The sequence below is a fragment of the Excalfactoria chinensis genome, chromosome 2, assembly GCF_039878825.1.
Source record: "Excalfactoria chinensis isolate bCotChi1 chromosome 2, bCotChi1.hap2, whole genome shotgun sequence".
NCBI lineage: Eukaryota > Metazoa > Chordata > Aves > Galliformes > Phasianidae > Excalfactoria > Excalfactoria chinensis.
This window is the reverse complement of record NC_092826.1, coordinates 116,255,384-116,274,324: the sequence shown is the minus strand read 5'-3', so window position 1 is coordinate 116,274,324 and position 18,941 is coordinate 116,255,384. Positions and strand designations below refer to the sequence as shown.

The 18,941-nt window shown below is 36.1% G+C and overlaps 1 protein-coding gene across 1 annotated transcript; it reads right to left on the bottom strand.

Annotated features, from left to right (window-relative positions):
• Nucleotides 1–1,045: 1,045 nt before the first annotated feature.
• On the bottom strand, nucleotides 1,046–18,941 carry LOC140249175 (prostatic acid phosphatase-like). Its single transcript, XM_072330549.1, has 11 exons — nucleotides 18,828–18,941; nucleotides 13,397–13,492; nucleotides 11,937–12,023; nucleotides 10,962–11,114; nucleotides 8,168–8,266; nucleotides 6,688–6,792; nucleotides 5,611–5,743; nucleotides 4,971–5,053; nucleotides 2,790–2,896; nucleotides 2,054–2,223; nucleotides 1,046–1,164 (listed from the first exon to the last, which is right to left on the bottom strand). Exons 1-11 carry the CDS (start codon nucleotides 18,939–18,941, stop codon nucleotides 1,046–1,048), a joined length of 1,266 nt encoding a protein of 421 aa, XP_072186650.1.

Below are 18,941 nucleotides of genomic sequence, written 5' to 3'. Positions count from 1 at the left end.
TTATAATAGTAGTTTCTGATACTAGAGGGCAATTATGGTAACAGATTCCCTACCACCAGAAGCTTACAATCTAAACAAATAAAATATATTTCAGAGAAGAGATCAATATACAAAAAGCAGAATTGTCTTCTTTCTTCCAGTGCATATATTGCTAACTTAAGGGATTCTGAGCGGGACAAGAAGTTCTTATAAATTAAAATAATGAGAAAAGCAGTAGCTGGAGGAAGCACAACTGAAAGAACTAAGATTATATCAGTGTCCTGAAGCTGGACAGGATACAGATCCATCAGAGGTGTAGGGCAAAGCGTCATCCATAAATGGGAGCTCAGAAAAATAGGAAGGGAATGTTGTCACAGAAAATAGATCTCAGTGTATTTACTTATCTGTATTAGCGAATCTGTGGACACTGACAAAGATCCTTTCATACTAAGCTTGTTGCTTGATGCTTGTTTTTTGTGACAGACACCCCAGATTTCTACAAATTTCTGTGAGAGCTGCAGTAGTATAAATCCTTTAAAAACAGACAGCAGGCTTTAATTAGATGGAGGCCAAGCTGAAAACCCATGCATGGATTTGCATGAGTAAATGCAAAAAAACAGTATGTCCAAGTGCTGGTATGATTTTTTTTCACACAGTAATTGCAGCTTCTGCACACTGAAAACATTTTCTTGTGCATTGTCAAAATAGTTGTTTATAAGTAAGAAAGATATTATAGTTTGTGGTTTTTGAAAAAAGACTTCTTGAGCAGGGAAAGGGAGAAGCAGAGGGCAATAGTACTCCTTCACCCTAGTGGATGGCTTGATAATGTTTAGTAGTAGTGAAAAACCTAAAGGTAGAAACTGAAGTAATTCTCTCTTCCTACCAATGTATATTCTTAATAATAATTTTATACAGTGTTTCTCATTGAAAATACTCAGTCTTTTATTACTGAGGCCACTCAGCTCTTCAATTTTGTTGGAATATGCTTTGGAGATAATATTTGGCCAGAGCAATTTAAAGAATTGCCTGATGTTTAACCACTCACTTTCATTTCTTCACCTCTCTTTTAAATGTCTTGGTAATTGTTTCTGCGCCTGCAGCGTCCATAGTGATAAAGGAGATAGAGTAGAACAATGTTAAAAATGAACAACAAACCAACAGCAACATCAAATCCAATATAGATATCTGTAAGGAAAAAAAAAAATAAAGGAGAAGAATGTTAAGGAGAGACATACGTGTATGTAATCTTAGATACAGAGATAACAGTCTAATGAAAAGTATGTACAATGGAAATATTTTCATAGTTGAACCTTCATATTTGTATCAAGGTCCATGGTCTGCATTACATCTAAGTATGAAAACATACACTTTAATCCTGAAAACACACAGTTTCCTGCGAATGGCCAGATGTTACTTCTAGGCTTTCACAGGGTTTCATCAGGAATCAGCAAAACACTGAATATATGCAGGAAGGGAGAAATACACTGTGACTAATAGAAAGTGGCAGTTGGTGCCTTGCCCTCCTGGAAATAACATTCAGGAAGGAAGAAAGGAATTTGGCAAAGGTTATCAGCTGTCAGCTGCTGGTAGTTCAAGAAAAATATTTGCTCTATCTGCATAGATCAACTGCACTGGATATGTACAGTGAAGGCTAAGGTACATGAGCCTGAAATTCATATGCATAAACCTTACTGTGCATGTGCAAGCCATTTATGTTTTGCATCTACAGAAGCTCTGATGAATCCAACATACACAGGACTCCTTGCATAGCACCTATATGACTTTCATTTCTGTTGTTTATTTGCAGCAATGGGAGCTCCCCTTTGGGCCATGTTCTGAGGTCGCTCCATATGTGAATGTGCTATTAATAGCACTGTCTTCAGACTGTTGAAAAAGTCTATCCTTTACATCCTTAGAGAAATTTAATTTAATCTGCTTTCTTCATCCACTGTAAAGCTGGTCCACATCTGTTAAAGGGAGATCAACCTATCACACGAAGGGTACAAATTTTGTGGCCATTGATACAATTTCTGCTTCCACATTTTATGCAGAAAATACAGTGCTGTTACACTACCTTTCATTTTGTCTTTATTCCCACATTCTGTTGACCAATTTTTGGTAATTATAGGAGAAACTAATTCAGCGAACTTCTCAAGTGGGCAGGAAGAAGTGCATCCTGGCAGAGTGAGTAGGTAAGGATCCACTGAAGAGTCGTTCCGATAATGCATTTCAATGTAATGCCTCCTGATTAAGGAAATTGAAATAAAAAAAAATTAAAATTAAAAAAAAAAAACAAAACTGTTCTCAAATAAAAGATTTCCGACAGGCAGAATGTTGCGAACAGGTTTTAGCATCCTACTCCAGAACCCATTCCTCCAGAGTGGAGGTTTTCTAAGAGACATATGAAAGACAGTTGGCCAAAGACAGTTACCACACAGATCACCAGTCAGATCAAAAGGTCCTTCTGAAGCCTTTTGTCTCTTCTAAACCCTCTGGTTTACTTGGGATTTGTGAGGTAACTGGGTGATGTTGCTACCATTTGAACAGGTAAGTTTGATTTACCACTTACTTCCACTTGATAAGGATTGTTTTCTTCTTCTGGCCTACCAAAGCACACAGATATATGCATATCCAACAAATGTGATTTTTCCATTTTAATGTAACTTTGTGCATGTTTTGGCTTCTTAGTGAAATATCAGTTTAAAAGCAAATTTGTATCCCCTCAGAGCATTTGAGAGAAAATGGTTTGCAGAAAGAGGGAACCAACTTCTAAATACTTTGTGTTCTTACATAGAGAAGAGGATACTTGCCCACTGTCGTCTTGGTAGAGTTCAAAAAACTGGCAAGCAGCATATGGTGGCAGTTTTCCATTGAAAATATTGAGAGCAATCTGGATGGCCCCAGTTGTGGTGTCATGCTATTGGGGAGGAAAAAAACCAACAACACAAAACAAACAAACAAACAAACAAAAAAGCAACCAACAAAAACATTATTGAAATTTAGTAAAATCAACTACCATTTATAGAGAATAATGCAAAGAGACTAGAGAGGGGATAGAAATCCAGATAAAATAAAACAGTGTAAATTTGACTGTAAGAATGCATTCAGAGTGTTCATTATCAGGCAAAATGTTAATGGATTACCTCAGGCAGCAGTGGCCATTTCCGAAGAGGTACCACAGTATGTATATGACATCTTCTGGCAATACTTTTTAAAGAGGAAATAATGAGGGAAAGCATGATCTGGTCTGAGAAATAAATCAATTTTTCCAGAGCATTTTGAAATCCCTTCCTTCAGCAATGAATTTCGTTTCCAAGAACAGATTAAGGCTGTATGAGGTAGTATACCTCAAGTTGAATTCCAATTCTGTTTCAAGTTAAAATCCAAGTCCTTTCAAAGGTATTACACAAAATAGTTGCACACAAAAATTGTTTCTCCTCATCTTTATATGCACTCAGAACTTTTTAAACTGCTGTTTCTTCTGTTTTGACTTACACAATAAAATCTCAGTTTTGCTTCTATTTTTGACAGAATCAGTTAACCTCAGTCATCCACCTTCAGTCTCTTCCTCTCCCCATTATCTCTTCTCTGTATTATAGTCCTTCTTCTCTATGTTACAGTCTAACTTCTGCATCTTAATTGTTATGCAAGATCTTGAACTTCTTAGAGTGATTGTTTTCAAAAATAAGAGTATATATTAAGATATAAGAGTATATATAAAAATTATATAAAAATAAGAGTATATATAACTGGAATGGACTGCCCAGGGAGGTGGTGGAGTCACCGATCCTGGGGGTGTTCAAGAAAAGACTGGATGATGTGTTGAGGGACATGGTTTAGTGGGAGCTATTGGTAATAGGTGAATGGTTGGACTGGATGATCTTTTAGGTCTTTTCCAACCTTGGCGATTCTATGATTCTGTATGGTCCCAAATCTTTAAAGCAGCATTGAAAACTCTGGATGCATATTGTACTTTCTTCTCAAAAATAATAGAGTAGATCTAGAAAATGCACAGATAAGGCAACCAGAAAAAGTTATGGTGTTGTGCAGCTTCTAAATAAGGAAAGATTAAATACTGGGGAGCAGTTAGGGAAAGGAAAAGTGGAAGAAACGAGATAGAAAATAGTATGTTCATAAGTGAAGCAGAAAAAGTGAATAAAGAATATTCTCTTTTAGCCACAATAGAAATGCTAGGAGGGAGTTAAATCAGTACTGAGTTTTAAAAAATAAATAAATATGGAAGTACTTATTTTTTCTTTTAACACACAAGTTTAGAAGTCATTGCCACGGGGTGTTGCAGATGCCAAAAGCTAAATGAATTTTAAAAGCAATTAGATAAATTGATGGAAAGATGTCTGTTGAGAGTTATTAAAAGCAGAGACAAAGATTCTGACTCAGGAAGTCCATAAACCACAGTTTGTTGAGAGGTTGCATCAGGGAAGGCATTACCCCATGCTGGTATTATTCTCACATTCTTCCCTGCTGCTGCACACTGACAGAGACAGGATAATGTATGAGCTAAGTGGACCTTGGTCTGACCCAAATGGCCCTTTTTGTCCGCTAAAGTAAAATGAAGTGGAATTTTATATATATATATGTATATATATATTAAAAAAGAATATTCATTGTACTATCCCTTTCTAAGAAGAGGAAGTGTTTGAAAGCACAGCTGGAGTTCTGCTGTGTATAAACATCTCTGGGTAAGGAATACTTGAGGCAAGATGCAACTTAGGAAAACCGCACCAAAAATTGCAGGAGAAAATGATATTATACACAGATATTTTTACTATGTATGGTTTGATTGAAACAGGTATGAGCCTTGTCCTGCTATATGCTGATACTGCCCTGGGTTCAGCTTATTAGATGAATTGGATTTTGTAACTGGACTGTGTATATTTACTCATTTAACTTACGTGGAGACTGATTATTCTCTTTCAGAACTTTTTACTAGTGAAATCATAGAAAGATTTATTAAAAGTGAGGCTACTTACTGCAGAGTAGACCTCCATTTTTCTTTCTTTTGAAGAATTGGCAGCTTGCTTAATGCTATTTAAAATAGTATTCACAAGGACACCTTAAAAAGATGAGAGGAAAGGGAGAGGAAAATGAAGATATAACATTTGCATAGAACCAAAAAAGTAAAGGGTTTTGAGTGTCAAACAAAACACATCTACTCAGATCTCATACTCATTTTTTAGCTCATCCCAAGTTCAAAACTAGTGAGAAAACAGAGAAAAAGAAAGTTAAGTATATCATTCATCATCCAGGCCAACTGAAGTGATTGGATTTACAGAAATCATCTAGAATGATCTTTAGAATTATGGCCAGTGACCCTTCCAGCTTTGTTCTGCTGAGATCTCCATTCTTTTTTATCTCTTTGGAGTGTTGCAATAATGACGGCTGCACTAGACACTTCCTCTCTAGATGTTGAAGAAATATTTTTAACTCTTTGCTTCCCACAAGTCACCCAGTATCAATTCTTGATTTTATCAAAGCTCTTGTACTCTTTATCCAAACCAGAGCCACTCCAAAGCCAATAGAACAAGTATAATTTTTCATAAGTAAGGTGACAGGATATTCTATGTTGTTACAGGCATTGTCTTATCTGAGAATGAAGCATTTTTTGTTTACCTCCTTGTAGTCGTGATTTCTCTTCTGTTTTATAAACTCCAAATAGTGATAATAAGGCCAGTTCTGCCAGTTTTTCCATCTTGTCCACTGTGTCTTTGGTGGCCCATGCAGGTAGAGAAAAATTGTGAATACTCTAGTGAGAAAGGAAAGCAATGTTATATTTTTTATTATATTTCCATCTTTCTATTGCCCAGCCTCACATTACTACATCTCTGAGGATGAGGAAATATTATGGTTTTACTCGTCAGTGTGCCATGAAATACTCTCTGTGAAAACAGGGATCAACCTGAACAGGAAGAGGGGAATCATCTGCATTGAGATAATCTCTTGTGAGGCACCATGTATTATTACTGTAACAGTACTACTTCTTTATTTTCTTAGTGTGACAAATTGCAGACATGTGTTACCCTGTGATTAATTCTGTGATTCTGTGATTACCCTCATCCTGTCCTCTAATAGTGGCCCTTCAGGTTATAATCTAGCTCCAAATTACCCTGCTTTTTCCATTCAGTGGTTCTATCACATCACTGGTCACTTACAGACAAGTGTCAATCTACTGTCATGTAACAGTGATTCTATCTTACAGTACAGAACTGTCCCATGCCTGGGACCAGTCTGACTCTGTTCACTGCAGCAATCAGTTTTCTATCTTACAGAACAAATTTTTACCTCTTATTTTCAATACGCATGAATTTTTATATTTGTCTTCTAATAGGTTGAAAAATCATTTTCTTGTTAAAAGTCACTATGACCCAGCCAGAAAGCTCAAAGAAAATATACAGCAACATACTTGAAATGAGAAAAAAATATATATGGAATAAGGGGAGTAGATTTTGGTACCAGTTCCTTATGATAAAACATCAAATAAAGACATCAAATATAAGCCATGTTCTTGGAGTATTATATTACCATTACACTAAATTAGGATTTAGATTCAAAGTTAAAAAAAAAAAAAAAAAAAAAAAGCAAATTCAGGAGAGAGGGCAATTCTTTTCTATGGAACCACATTTACACTGTTTAACTGAAACATATCTTGGAGTTATTTTCTTCCTATAACCCTTATTGCATCATTATTACCTCACAGTACAGTGTATCATAAGTATTCCAGAGCTGGAAATTGTCCAGTATTTTAAGGTGGTTTAGTTCAAGTCCTGTGTTAACTGCCATTGTTTGTAAAAAATCCTGGAGGGAAAAAAATACACCACAAATACTCAATACATACAGAACATACATGCATACAGATTCACTAGCATCCAACCTGACAACACACAAATGCTTAATTTTACACACATGGAATTCTTATATAGGAATATTCTGGTTGAAGTTTTCTTTTTTTAATGGTTTTGATGTGCTGATTTCTATTTCACACACTTTTTTTTGTCCAGCTTTACTAGGGATGTCTGGTATTCTTGATGCTACTTTTTTCTCTTCTTCTGACTGCTCCAGGAGGCTACCTCCATCTCCTCAAGCCTTCAGAAGTTAAGAAGAAGGTGGTACTTAAGACAAAGGAAGATGAGAAAAAAAGGATGATGGGAAAATGGAAAACTTAAGAAACAACAACAAAACACATAAAACAAACAAACAAAAACAAACAAACAAAAAAACAAACAGGCACATACTCAGGATGAGGAAAAAAGAAGCCAAGGAGGAAACTAGATTTTCCTTCAGCTACTGAAGGCTGGGGATCCTCCTTTCTGTGGAGTAATAGGCTCACAACAGTTTCCAAAAGGATTCTTACTGTTTGTGATATGACAGAAGAACAAAGGGACTGGATAATATTCCTTATTCCTATGTTGCCTGTTTCATGCTGGTAGATGAGAGAGGACTGCAATGAAGTTTTAATTCACCTCACTGGCAGGTGAATGAGTCTGCCTATGGTAGCTGAGTTAGCAGAAATTTAGATATAAGCAAAGAAAAATAGAAAATATTGGGTTTAGCCCAACAAGCATAAGCAGGAAGCCTGATGTGACTTAGAGAGAATGTCAGGGTATGGGAAACAAAAGACCTCTGCTTCATTTGTGCAGTAGTGCTATTACAAAGTGCATGAGCACAGCAGTGACACCAGTAACCACAATCCAGAGCATTTTCTGCATGAGACAGATATATTATCTGTATATCCACAGTCTCCTGCAGCACTGGAATGGGAAATTCTGAATCACTGACTGTGAAGTTTTGTATCCGATTAAAAATGTAAGTCCATCTTGTGATGGACCTAAAAAGCATCTCTGAGAGAAATTTACACAATTCAGAGTGTTTGCCTTATTGGTCTTGCTTTAGTTCTCTGTTACCATAAAATGACTTGGTCTGAAAGGAACCTTAAAGACCATCTAATTCTACTCCCCATAGGCAGTCACCTCTCACTAGACTGGGTTGCCCAAAGCCCCATCCAGCTTGGTCTTGAACACTTCCAGGGATGGTGTAACTACACCTTCTCTGGGCAGCCTGTTCCAGTGCCTCATTACCCTCATAGCAAGGAACGTCTTCCTAATGTCTAATCTAAACTTTCTGTTTTAAAGTCCTTTTTCTTATTTTTCATTTCCTCTTCATTTAGTCTTACCATATATGGTTGTATTCTACTTTGAAATTCACTAGATGTTTGGGTTTCTTTCTGAAGTTCATCAAAACGAGGACAGTCACGCAGAGGAAAATGCAGCTTCTGAAACAAGAGAAGCAAAACAAAATAGTTTTAGAACTATTGAACATATCTCTAGTTTCTCTGTTGCTGAGATTTCTGATGTAACATTTGTGATATAAGCTCATGGCCCTGCTGCAGCAACTCTGTAACGGTTTGTTTGGGTGCCTTGTTTATGAATTCTTTAACAGAGGAAATGGACTTGCAGCCATGATTGCTGGATTTCCATCAATTTAACCAATTTCGTCAGGAAGCAGTTACACGTGTGTCAGATATTGCTTTTGGAAATGGATCAGAGTTCATAATCAGGAATTTTAAAAAGCTACCATTTCCCTCCTAATTTCTGTATCCCAGGAGATGCTGCTTGACTCCAGCTAGGATTGAAATCTGAATTATCTCTCAGTCTACATGTGCTGCTTTCAGCTTTTGAGAGATAAGTCCTGCATTATGGTTAACACTTTACATAACTACTTAATGGACAGAACTTGAAATATGAGTGACAAATAAATTGTGCTCCTGAAATACCAAAAACCATGAGTCTAATAGCTCTGTTCTTTTTCATTTATTTTTTTTTTGGGGGGGGGGGATGGTTTCATATTTAATAAACCCAAGTCTATGAATTATTAGGTCACCTTATAGTAGATGTTTGATCTGAACCATGTATATCCATCAAAATGTGTGCTGATAATTAAGTATATGCTTTATGCCAGTTTCAGAAGTACCTAATCCAGATGATACCTAATGAGGTCTGCCAGCAAAAAATTATAGCGAGCAAAATAAACTTGTGCTGATTCAGCAATTTATGCCACATCACTAGAGCATTTTAGACCCAGCAGCAATATTATCCTGCAACAATACAAACTGTGTAATTGAACTTATTTAACATACAGTGGAAAAATTCTCTGTATAGAGGCTCTTAGTAAAAGCCATTAAATTTGAATATTTATTGCCTATGCAGGACAGAAAGAAGAAGAACTGCTCTGCCATTTGATGAACAATAACAGACTGCACATAGAGGGCTTCTCTTTTTGTTTTGTAAACATGAGGCTTTGCAGTAGTCACCAACTGGCAGTAGCACACTTTCAGTTGGACACATTTCCATGGGGGCATTTTCTCTGTAATAGCAGCACACTTGAGGTTGAAGGCACAAAGCTGCAAAATGGAGCTGGGGAATGTTGCTGAACTACACAATAACAAATGTTTCTCTTTCTGTATGGCTTAATTATCCCCCTCTAGGTCTTATTAATAAAGTCACTCTTTTTGGCCTCATTAAACAGAGCTGTTGCCTGTCAGGTCTTGGTAGGTCTCAGTGGCTGAAAAATAACCTGTGATTAGGTCATTGCTTTTTTTTTTTCTTTTTTTCCCCAGGATTGTACTTGCCCTCGATTTCCTATTTTGTGTTACTTGGGGCTTGAAAACACTGTCAAACATCTGTCTGGCTTGGCAAGGCAACAATGGTTGGTTTTGTTGTTGTTGTTGTTTTTTTCAGGTGGTTTGCATAGTCAGCAAGAATTCTGAATTGACTCACAGAGGTTTCATCACACACAGGGAAACATCAATACCCATTACTGAAGCAGCTTCAGAAGCGAGGGGGTATCAGATCATCCTACGGATGAGCTTGCATTCTCCAAACAACTCATGGCACTGCACTGTGATACACCTAGACACCCCTAAGGACTACGAGATTTTATACGTATAAGGCTCTTGCCATTCTGAAGCTTTTACGTGTCCTGCGGTGTGAGAACTTCCCCTGGTATTCCTCATTTAAATAACAGAGACAATATTCTTTTTTGTTTAGGAATATAGGCAGATTTCAAGCTGAACTGCGTCGTCCCCAATGCATTTTGTGGAAAACCGTTCTCCTTGTAGCTGCTTTCAAGCACAGCTTTAAAATGGCTGAATGCCAATGGGAAGACAAATGCAGTCATCCCTGCTGAAAGTCTGTATTCTGATGCTGGTGACTGAACAGGCCATTATTTTAGGTCTTTTGAACACATTTACTTAAAGTCAACTTTTATCCTCAAAAGCAGAACAAAATTAACCTTCCTGCTGTTAGATTTAATAACTTTTCTTTTCTTACAGGTGCCAGTGACACTAAAATCTAAACCTAATTCAGTCAGGAAGAGCTGTTTACATCCAAACTCCTACAAGACCAATCATTCAGGTGGGACTGCTCTTACTACAAACTGCAAGGGAAATGCTAGTTTCATTAAGTGTTTGTACAGCATAAAATGACCTTTGTCTGCAATTAGAGTGACTAAGTGCGACTAGAACAGGAAAGTAATAATTGAGAGGTCATTATAGTGTCTTATGTAAATCCCATTCCGTACATAAACTAAGAGTGAACTTGCTAAGGAGGGGAATTCCATCTGCCTGATTGATATTCAGAAAAGCACTTGCTCTCTATGTTGTTTTAGGGCAACTTCCTTGTAATACTGTCCAAAAATTTCCTTTTCTGAAGAAATGTTGGAGCATGAAGAAAATGTGTGTGGTTGACAAATCAGGTATTCTGCAACTACAGAGTGAGGATTTTCATGCAGCTATTACACTTGAGTTACGGTATGCTTGTCAGTCAGTAGCTATGGTTGATGTTTTCTATTAGATTGAACTCAAAGAGAATGTAAAATGTTTGTTATAGCATTCATAAAACAAACAAACAAAAAATAAAACCCTCTGAGAAATTCTAAGGCGTTACAGGAAGTGTCCAGACAGTACTTACCAGATCTGCTGATTTTGTCACAACATGAACAGGAATTGGTTGCCAGAGGAGGTCAGGGTTCCAAATTTGACTGCTAGTTGGTGGAAAGAGGCCAGAAAGGTATGACTGGGCACTCATAATAGTGCGGTCATAATCTGTACTTTGTATATAGAACTGAGGATAAAATGGCAAAAAGATAGTAAATAAATGGAAACAACTAAGAAAAGACGGAACTTAACTCATCAAGCCTGGCTTCATGTTTTCAGTTCTGTTTTTGCCTAGAGTCAGAGCACCAAAACCATAACACAGCTTTCAAAGGCTCTACTACATTTGCATAAACAAGACTGCCAGTGCACCTTTCACTTTGGAATCTAACCTTCCAACTGAACTAAAAGGACAAGAAAAGATGTTTTAAAAGAATATAGCTTTGTTTTCTGAGGTTCGGGATTGCATTGATATGATCCATCTGTTGTAATTCAAGGATGAAGGTACTTTTAATCATAGTGGGTAATAAAACTCTCGTAAGCGTGGCAAAGCTACAGTCTTTTATACTTTCCCATCATTGCATCCCTCAGTCAGTTCACCAAAATGGTAGCACTGTTTCCCCTTGATGGGTCTCTGCTTCTAACAACTTTGAGACTTCTTGTTCACAGGATGACACGTGAACGTGGCTTATCACATTACTAGATATATATTCATCTTTAAGTAGAGTAGAAAAATATTAGGTCACTATGGATAAATATCCAATTTATTAGATGGTGTGGAGCTATTTAGTCCTGGAAAACTGGGCAGTGGAAGACACAAACTAAATGCAGAAGCCTAAATATAAAGTCTTGACTCCGTGTTTTTACCTTGACATAAAGTCTGACTATCAAAGGAGTTCTTCTATTACCTGGATTTTGCATTATTGAAAGAAATATGATGATGTCCTTTTTATATAGAGTCCAAAGTTCTGCTATTCCAGATAACTGTCCTACAGACAGTTCTGCTTTATACCTCTTTCCGGTTGTATGTGCTGTTCAAAAAGTTGGAATATCTTTTCCTTGTGTACTGTCCAAGTTCAAAGAGCTGCTGCATTCCAGTCTGTCAGGCAAGCATACAGATGACAATTAGATTAATGTGACTGTAGAATGTTAAATTTGTTTCTTTTCTATTTTCTTTCTTGTCTTCAGCAATTTCTTTTTCCGTTATTTTTAACTACTTGTATAACATGCTGTATATTTTGTAGGCGATTAAGAATTTTAACTGAAATACTCAAAATATCTATGAAAAGAAAATTATAAATTCTGAGATTTTAAGACTCCAACATTATTGCAGAACAGGCAATGAACCTGATTCTATACAAAGTACTGTTTCCACAGTGCTGTAGCTCTGTAAATGCTCTTGGAGTTAATAATAACACTGTAAAGAATATCTTAATGACATCTGAATAAGAAAGCTTGATAACCTTGTATTCACTATTGTCATTCCTATCCTATTTGATCAACCTGATTAATTTGTGGCTTACATTACATATCTTTAATAATTGTTTTCCCATCTTTGGTTTGGTACAACTGCAGTTATCTTCCACTGCATGCTCTTTTTTCTATTATTCATTTCTAATGCTCTGAGCAGAACATTAACTTTTTGCTGTCAGAGAAGTACATTCTTATTATTGTTGATAAAAAGATAATAAAATAGAAAAAAAGCTCCCTCTAAAATCTATGCCAAAGCACAACTTTTTTTATTTTTCATTATATTATAAGCTACTTGCAGGGAGATCATGTGTTCTTTGACTGCCTGATTTTCATGAATCTTTCAAGTCTCCTTTCAAATAATAATGCTGAATTGTCCCTGATTCATGCTTCTGCATCATGATGACACATGCATCAGAATGCATTGGCCTTTCTTTGCTCTAGATTTGCATATGATAAATACAGTTAAGGAGCTAAGGCTTGATGTTAAGGTGCCAGAGCTAAAGTAGGTTCAGCATATCCTACTGAAGCTCTGGGCTGAAAGCAGTCTCATTAGAAGACACATTTTCCCCCATATCAGCTTTCTCCTGCAAGACTTCTCTCTTTCTGTGGGTGCTAATAAAATTATAAAATATAGATTAATCACATGACCTGGTGTGCACATATAATTAATTTATCCTAATATAGAGCCCGGTGTTCAATGGTCATTAGAACTTCAGCAATATTAGATCATGGATAATCTTTAAACTTGTCGTTTGCTTGAAGGAAGACACACTATCAGGAAGTGGTTGCTTGTAAGAAGGTATTTAGTCAGCTATGATGAACAAGACTTCAGTTTAACAGAAGCTGGAGAATAAGATTCTGCAAAAATTTATGAATTACTGGGTATTGCTAGTAGCAACTATCAGTATTTGGGATTTGCTGATGTTTGCAGAGTACACATTAAAATCTGGCCACTTCCTATATTTGTAGCATTTGTAGCTACTGATAATATTAACATACCTTGGTAAGTTGTCCAAATCCCTGGGGCCATTCACTTTCTTTGTGTAAATCAGTTGGAAAGTTTACAACAGGTGATCGGTCACCATGTCGGAAAACCTAATAAAATTCATATTAACAAATCAAATTAATTACTGCTAGCATTCCATTCTTCCCCGACTAGAGGACAATCATACAATTTTACTTCCAGTGACATTTTTCAAATACAAGTATTGGAGAGTAAGCAGCTACCTAGGATTAGAGTACATTCTTTACATGGAAAAATATATACTCTATATAGGAGTTCAGTGGGCATGATCCTGATTATTCTTTCATTTAGGTCTCAGAAATTTAGTGAGCCAAAATGCCAGTGTCGGGATTATAGCCTTAGCTAGGCACGCATACAAGAAATTGGACTGAATTTTGGACACTTGCTCACTCCAAATTTAAAAGCAGTTCCTGTTATGCTCATATGAGGATTTAATTACCTTGGCACCACACTTGAAATTTTAGTGACTACTTTTTTACATAGTGGTACCTTCCAGGTACACTGTCTTATGTTTAATTTCATGATCATACTGCAGTGTAAAGAAGTAAAAGTTTATCAATTGCACTGTTAGCTGACTTAATATTTGATTCTATTTTTACGTGTATTTATGAGAATATTTAAGAAAGTATCTAGATTTTTTTCTGTTAATTTCAGTGACAGCAAAGAGTTTGGTTGCTTTGCTATCCTGGAAATTCAAGCATGGTGAGTATTAGTGTGATATTTGCAGTCATATGATATGTACATCAAGAAACTTTAAGTGAACCTTTTAGTATCATTCTTCCAGTAAACAAAGAAAATGTCTGACTTACTCTCCCTAAATATACCATATACAGACTTAAAAAATGAACTCCACAATAATTTCATCTGGAAGGAAACACTGAAATGCCAATTCTTAGGGTTCCAGACAATCTTCCAGGATGCTGGTCCAAACTTGAAACAGTTACCTTTACTTGTATCAGTGTTCAAATAGCCAAATTCATTCCTGAATTTGGAAAAATAAAATAAATAAAATAAATAAAAAATAATACATATATTATATATATTGTTTATATATATATATTAAAATAATATATATAATAAATAAATATAATAAATAAAAAAAAAGTTACTGTGAAAGTGTGGTGTATTTGTTCATAAAGTGACATTTGTTCCATAATAACATGCTGATACAGAGATATATAACTTGATTATAATTAGTACTCACCATTGCCTAACTAAGCCACATCGTTCTTCCCACACATCAGAGTGATGAGTTTGTTTGCCAGTCCCACTGGAGTGGTATATATATTTTCAAAATAAACTAAAACAGTGTGGTTTAATGTTTAAATTGCAACCTTTTTTAATTTTTTATTTATTTATTTTTATCAGTGTGCACAAAACAGCTAGAGCAGGTATTGCAGTTAGGAAATACTATCCATTAAAAGAATATATAATTGGATTTCCCCCTGTGTTCAAGTTCTCTGTAATAGACATGAAGATTTACTGGAGTATTAGAAACCATTGGAACCTTACATAAAACCGCTTATTGTTTTTTGGCACTTGCTAGTTGAACTTCACTGAAAATGTGGTCAACCTGACATAAATACTGTTCATTAAACCAAGACGTCATTTTTTTACTAGCATGAACAAAATATTTGACTAATATTGAATTGCTGAGCTTCAAAAAAAAGGATAATTCTGAGTTGAAGTGTAGCAAAATAGTTCATAAAATATTCTTAAATATTTTATCTCTGTATGCAATTTTTAATTCTGTACATGTTTATTTTTGTTTGTTTGTTTATTTTTTTACTGGTTTGCAATCTCAGTTCATTTCCTGTAATCATTTCTCACTGGGCTTGTAGAAAACAGCAGAATAGGCAAAGAGGTACAGTGTCTGGTTCTTGATTCAGTTGGAGACATGAGAAATGAGAGAGAGGACTTTTGTGTTAGCACTTATTTCTTTAGTGTTTTGACATGCTGACATAGTACATTGCCCCAAAGGATGAATTCTCTTTTCTGAACAACCTGATGTCTCTGTAAAGAATGAAGGTTAAATTTCCAATTAAAATGTATCTGCGTACTTTCTTGTTAAATTACCCAACTTCACAAAAAATCATTTATTTTGAGTAATTGACAGTTATTCAAACCGACATGATTAGATTACTATTTTTAGGCAATATATAGTAACAAATCAAAACCTGGCCAAGAAGTAAGCCTTTTCCATTAGCTAAAAGATGTGTTACATTTGAAATACTAGTTTATGATGCTTTACACATAATATGCAATACAACCTGCTGTGTGTATTTCACTGTCACAACAGTCAACCCATAAAAGCATTCAGTATGCCAGAACAAAGTAGCATTTTACCTGATCAGAGGGGAAAAGTTAAAAATAAAGATCTAAATATATGATATAAAGAGAAAGGCCTGGGTGTTCTGGTGGATGACAGGTTGGCCATTAGCCAACAGTGTGCCCTTTTGGCCAAGAAGGCCAATGGTATCCTGGGGTGCATTAAAAAGAACGTGGCCAGCAGGTGGAGGAAGGTGATCCTCCTCCTCCACTCTGTCCTTGAGAAAAGGAAGAAGAAGGCATCATAAAAGGAGAAAAAGCAAACAAAAAGGAAAAAAAATAAAATACAAAACACAAGGAGAATATACATGAAAAGTGGAAAGCACACCTTCTGGCTGTGTTCACTTCAGCATCTCTATATGTCTCTTTATATGACTTCAGACAGTTCTAAAAATCAGCAGATGCAATTACAAACTCCCTCTCCTTCAGCACTAGTGCAGCTTGAAGCTGATTTGATGTTTGGGTTCTCCCATTCTGTCTTTACAGCACTGTGAGGGTGAGCACTTCAAAATGGATCAGACTCTGGCCAGCACTTGCTCCTAATGTTGTCAGATGAAAGATCATGTTGAAATAAAACTAGAGCAAGGGCAAGCTGAGAATATGGCACATATATATGTATGAAACATCTTCATTCAAAAATGTCATTAATTACAGTGCATAATGCGGCTCTGAGTAATAGTGAGCCTCATATGGACATTTTTATTGAGAGACTCTACTTCAAACAAGATTTCTTACATTGCAGCTAGAAGTAAGAAGGAAAAAAACAGGGGATCCATGGAACCAGTCTTGCCACCATGACTGCACCACCATAGGTGCAGAAATACTAAGCATGTTCAGTCAAGATTTCAAATGGCTCGTGTTGATTGAATAGATAACATCCTTAGTCAGCACATCCTGTACTGAGGAAAAGCATGATGAAATCACATTACCTCAAAAACCACACCTCTTTGTGTAAAAGATAGGTGAAATGAGTGCCTATCTGGCATCAGAAGTTACAGATCAGAACTTCTTTATGGAGAGACAATAGATGAGTATTGCATTTCTACTTGGATACCTGATGGCCCTAGATAGTTCCTATTTCCTTCTCTTACGTATAAGTTAGTGCCTAAGAATTATGGTTAGGGTTAATATCTACATGTAAGGAGGAAATCTAAAACAGCATTTGGACAAATTGGCTGGTATTACAGCTTTTCACCACAAAGAACTTGTGGCTAATAATTAAAACACCCCAAATCAGCACAAAGATGGAAGATACAAGGAGAGAGCAGTTCACCTTCAGCATGAATCTGGAAGTGAGCAAAAGGGAATTTGTCTGGTTCCATCCTCCCTAGCAGATGTATTTTATATTGTGCAATTCTGCTGAGAAAGTTCTTAAAAGTAATTATGACACTTTTTTTACAATACAGTAATACTCTCAGGTGACTACACAGCAACTTCCAGAGATTACAGCTGGGAAATGGCCACTGAATTAACTCAGAAATGGCCACTGAATTAACTCAGAAAGGTGTAGACTTTTATCAACTGCAGCCTGACTGTCATTTTATTCCATTATGTCAATGAAATGTTCTGGGGCCAATTTCTATTAATATCTCTTTCTGTTTCTAGTAATTCTGATCACATGTGAATTCAAACTGTGAATTTAGAAGGCAAAATTCTACTGAACACACAGAAACCATGCCTTGAGAAAGGAGGTATATGCTGATAATAAGACTGAATCTATTGTAGCTTTTCAGGTAGATTGGTCAGTCTAAGGAAAAGTGTCAGGGATAAAAGGAAGACATTTAAAATTAAATACACAAATTTTAACATTAGTTCTGATAATTTACTTCATAAATAAATACAGTTCTATCTTCTTTCTTTTTTTTTCTTTTCTTTTTTTTTCTTTTAGATATGTGTGGAAGATAGCTGCATAGGTGTGATAAAGAAGCTGATTTAGGACAGGAAGGATCGTATCTCCATAATGGTAAGCCTTTCCTGCAACTATTTTTTCTTTAAGTACCACTGCTTGTTAGCACACAGTAACAGCTGCAATTCTGTAAAAGCCTCATTCTCTTCAGAGAGTTAATTCTCCAGAGCATGTTAACAGACTGAATTCACCCCTGCATCTAGCTAGTTCTCCCTTTCACCACTGAAACATTTAAAGGTACTGCTATACAGAACATTACTGGAATTAGTTAGAGTTAAGTCCCTGCCTTCTTTAGGGTCTGATACAGCAACAAGGCTTAGCAGGAGTAGAAACTGGTTTTTCTGGTGCAATCTGGCCTCTCTCCAAGTGGCACATCTACATAAACCAGCCAATATAGAAGGGTGGAAGAATATCTTAAAATTAAAATTCCTATTTATATATGTAAATTCCAATCCCCACAATTTTATGTTGAAAATACCACTTTCAACCGACTATTCTTTATCTGTATACCTCTCTTTACAAAAGAAAGCCCCAAACAGTTAGAATGAAAAGGGCTGTGATGCAACCTTCACAGTCCAAATTACTTTATTGTATTAATCTCTCGTTTACTTTAACTATGGAGGAAACTGATCCTATAGTACTGTCCAGTTGCTTTAAAAAGAGCAGTAAACCAGCAAAATACATTTAAGTCTGTTTTTAAAATAACTACAGTTAACACAACACCCATCTCAAATCTCTACATAAAATGCCCTTTTCTGTTTCTTAGTACTCTACTATCCCGATTCAATTGTTCATTTTTATGGTGACTTCTATTTTGCAGTTTCAGAGCCATCAAAAACTTCAGCTTCCAAGCACAACAAAGGTAGGCCACAATCTCCAGGTCTTACTATGCAACAGGTAAACTAGGCTTCAGATCTCTGCACCCCCATGCACTATGCCTCTGTCACAAAGTGACGTGGTTTAGTTATACTGAAAAAAACTACTAGTAATCAGGAGGTGAAAATTCTTATAGCTAGAGGCATTCTTAAGAAGTCTTTAAATTTAGTAAGAAAAAAGAAAGTTGTATCGTTAAGTTTAAAGAGAGGCTAAAGAACTGCACACCTTGTTTGGTTTGACAGACATACCAAATTCCCTGCATTTCCCACAATTAAATAGAAAACAAATCCACTCACTGCAACCACGAACTTCAGTTCTTTTTCTGCAGTCGCCGGCTGAAGCAGAATGAAGGTAACATGAAAAGCAAAACATAGAATCCAAGATGGGTTGGGCAGCCGTATCACTCCCAT

Bases quoted from the DNA above. Each gene is read 5' to 3' on its own strand.
- LOC140249175 (XM_072330549.1), bottom strand. From the start codon at position 18,941: ATGGGAGTGATACGGCTGCCCAACCCATCTTGGATTCTATGTTTTGCT. The intron at 12,024-13,396 runs GTATGTTAATAT...CTTGCCTGACAG, and splicing joins GATTTGGACAACTTACCAAG to ACTGGAATGCAGCAGCTCTT. The intron at 5,744-6,687 runs GTAATAATGATG...CTTTCTCACTAG, and splicing joins ATGATACACTGTACTGTGAG to AGTATTCACAATTTTTCTCT.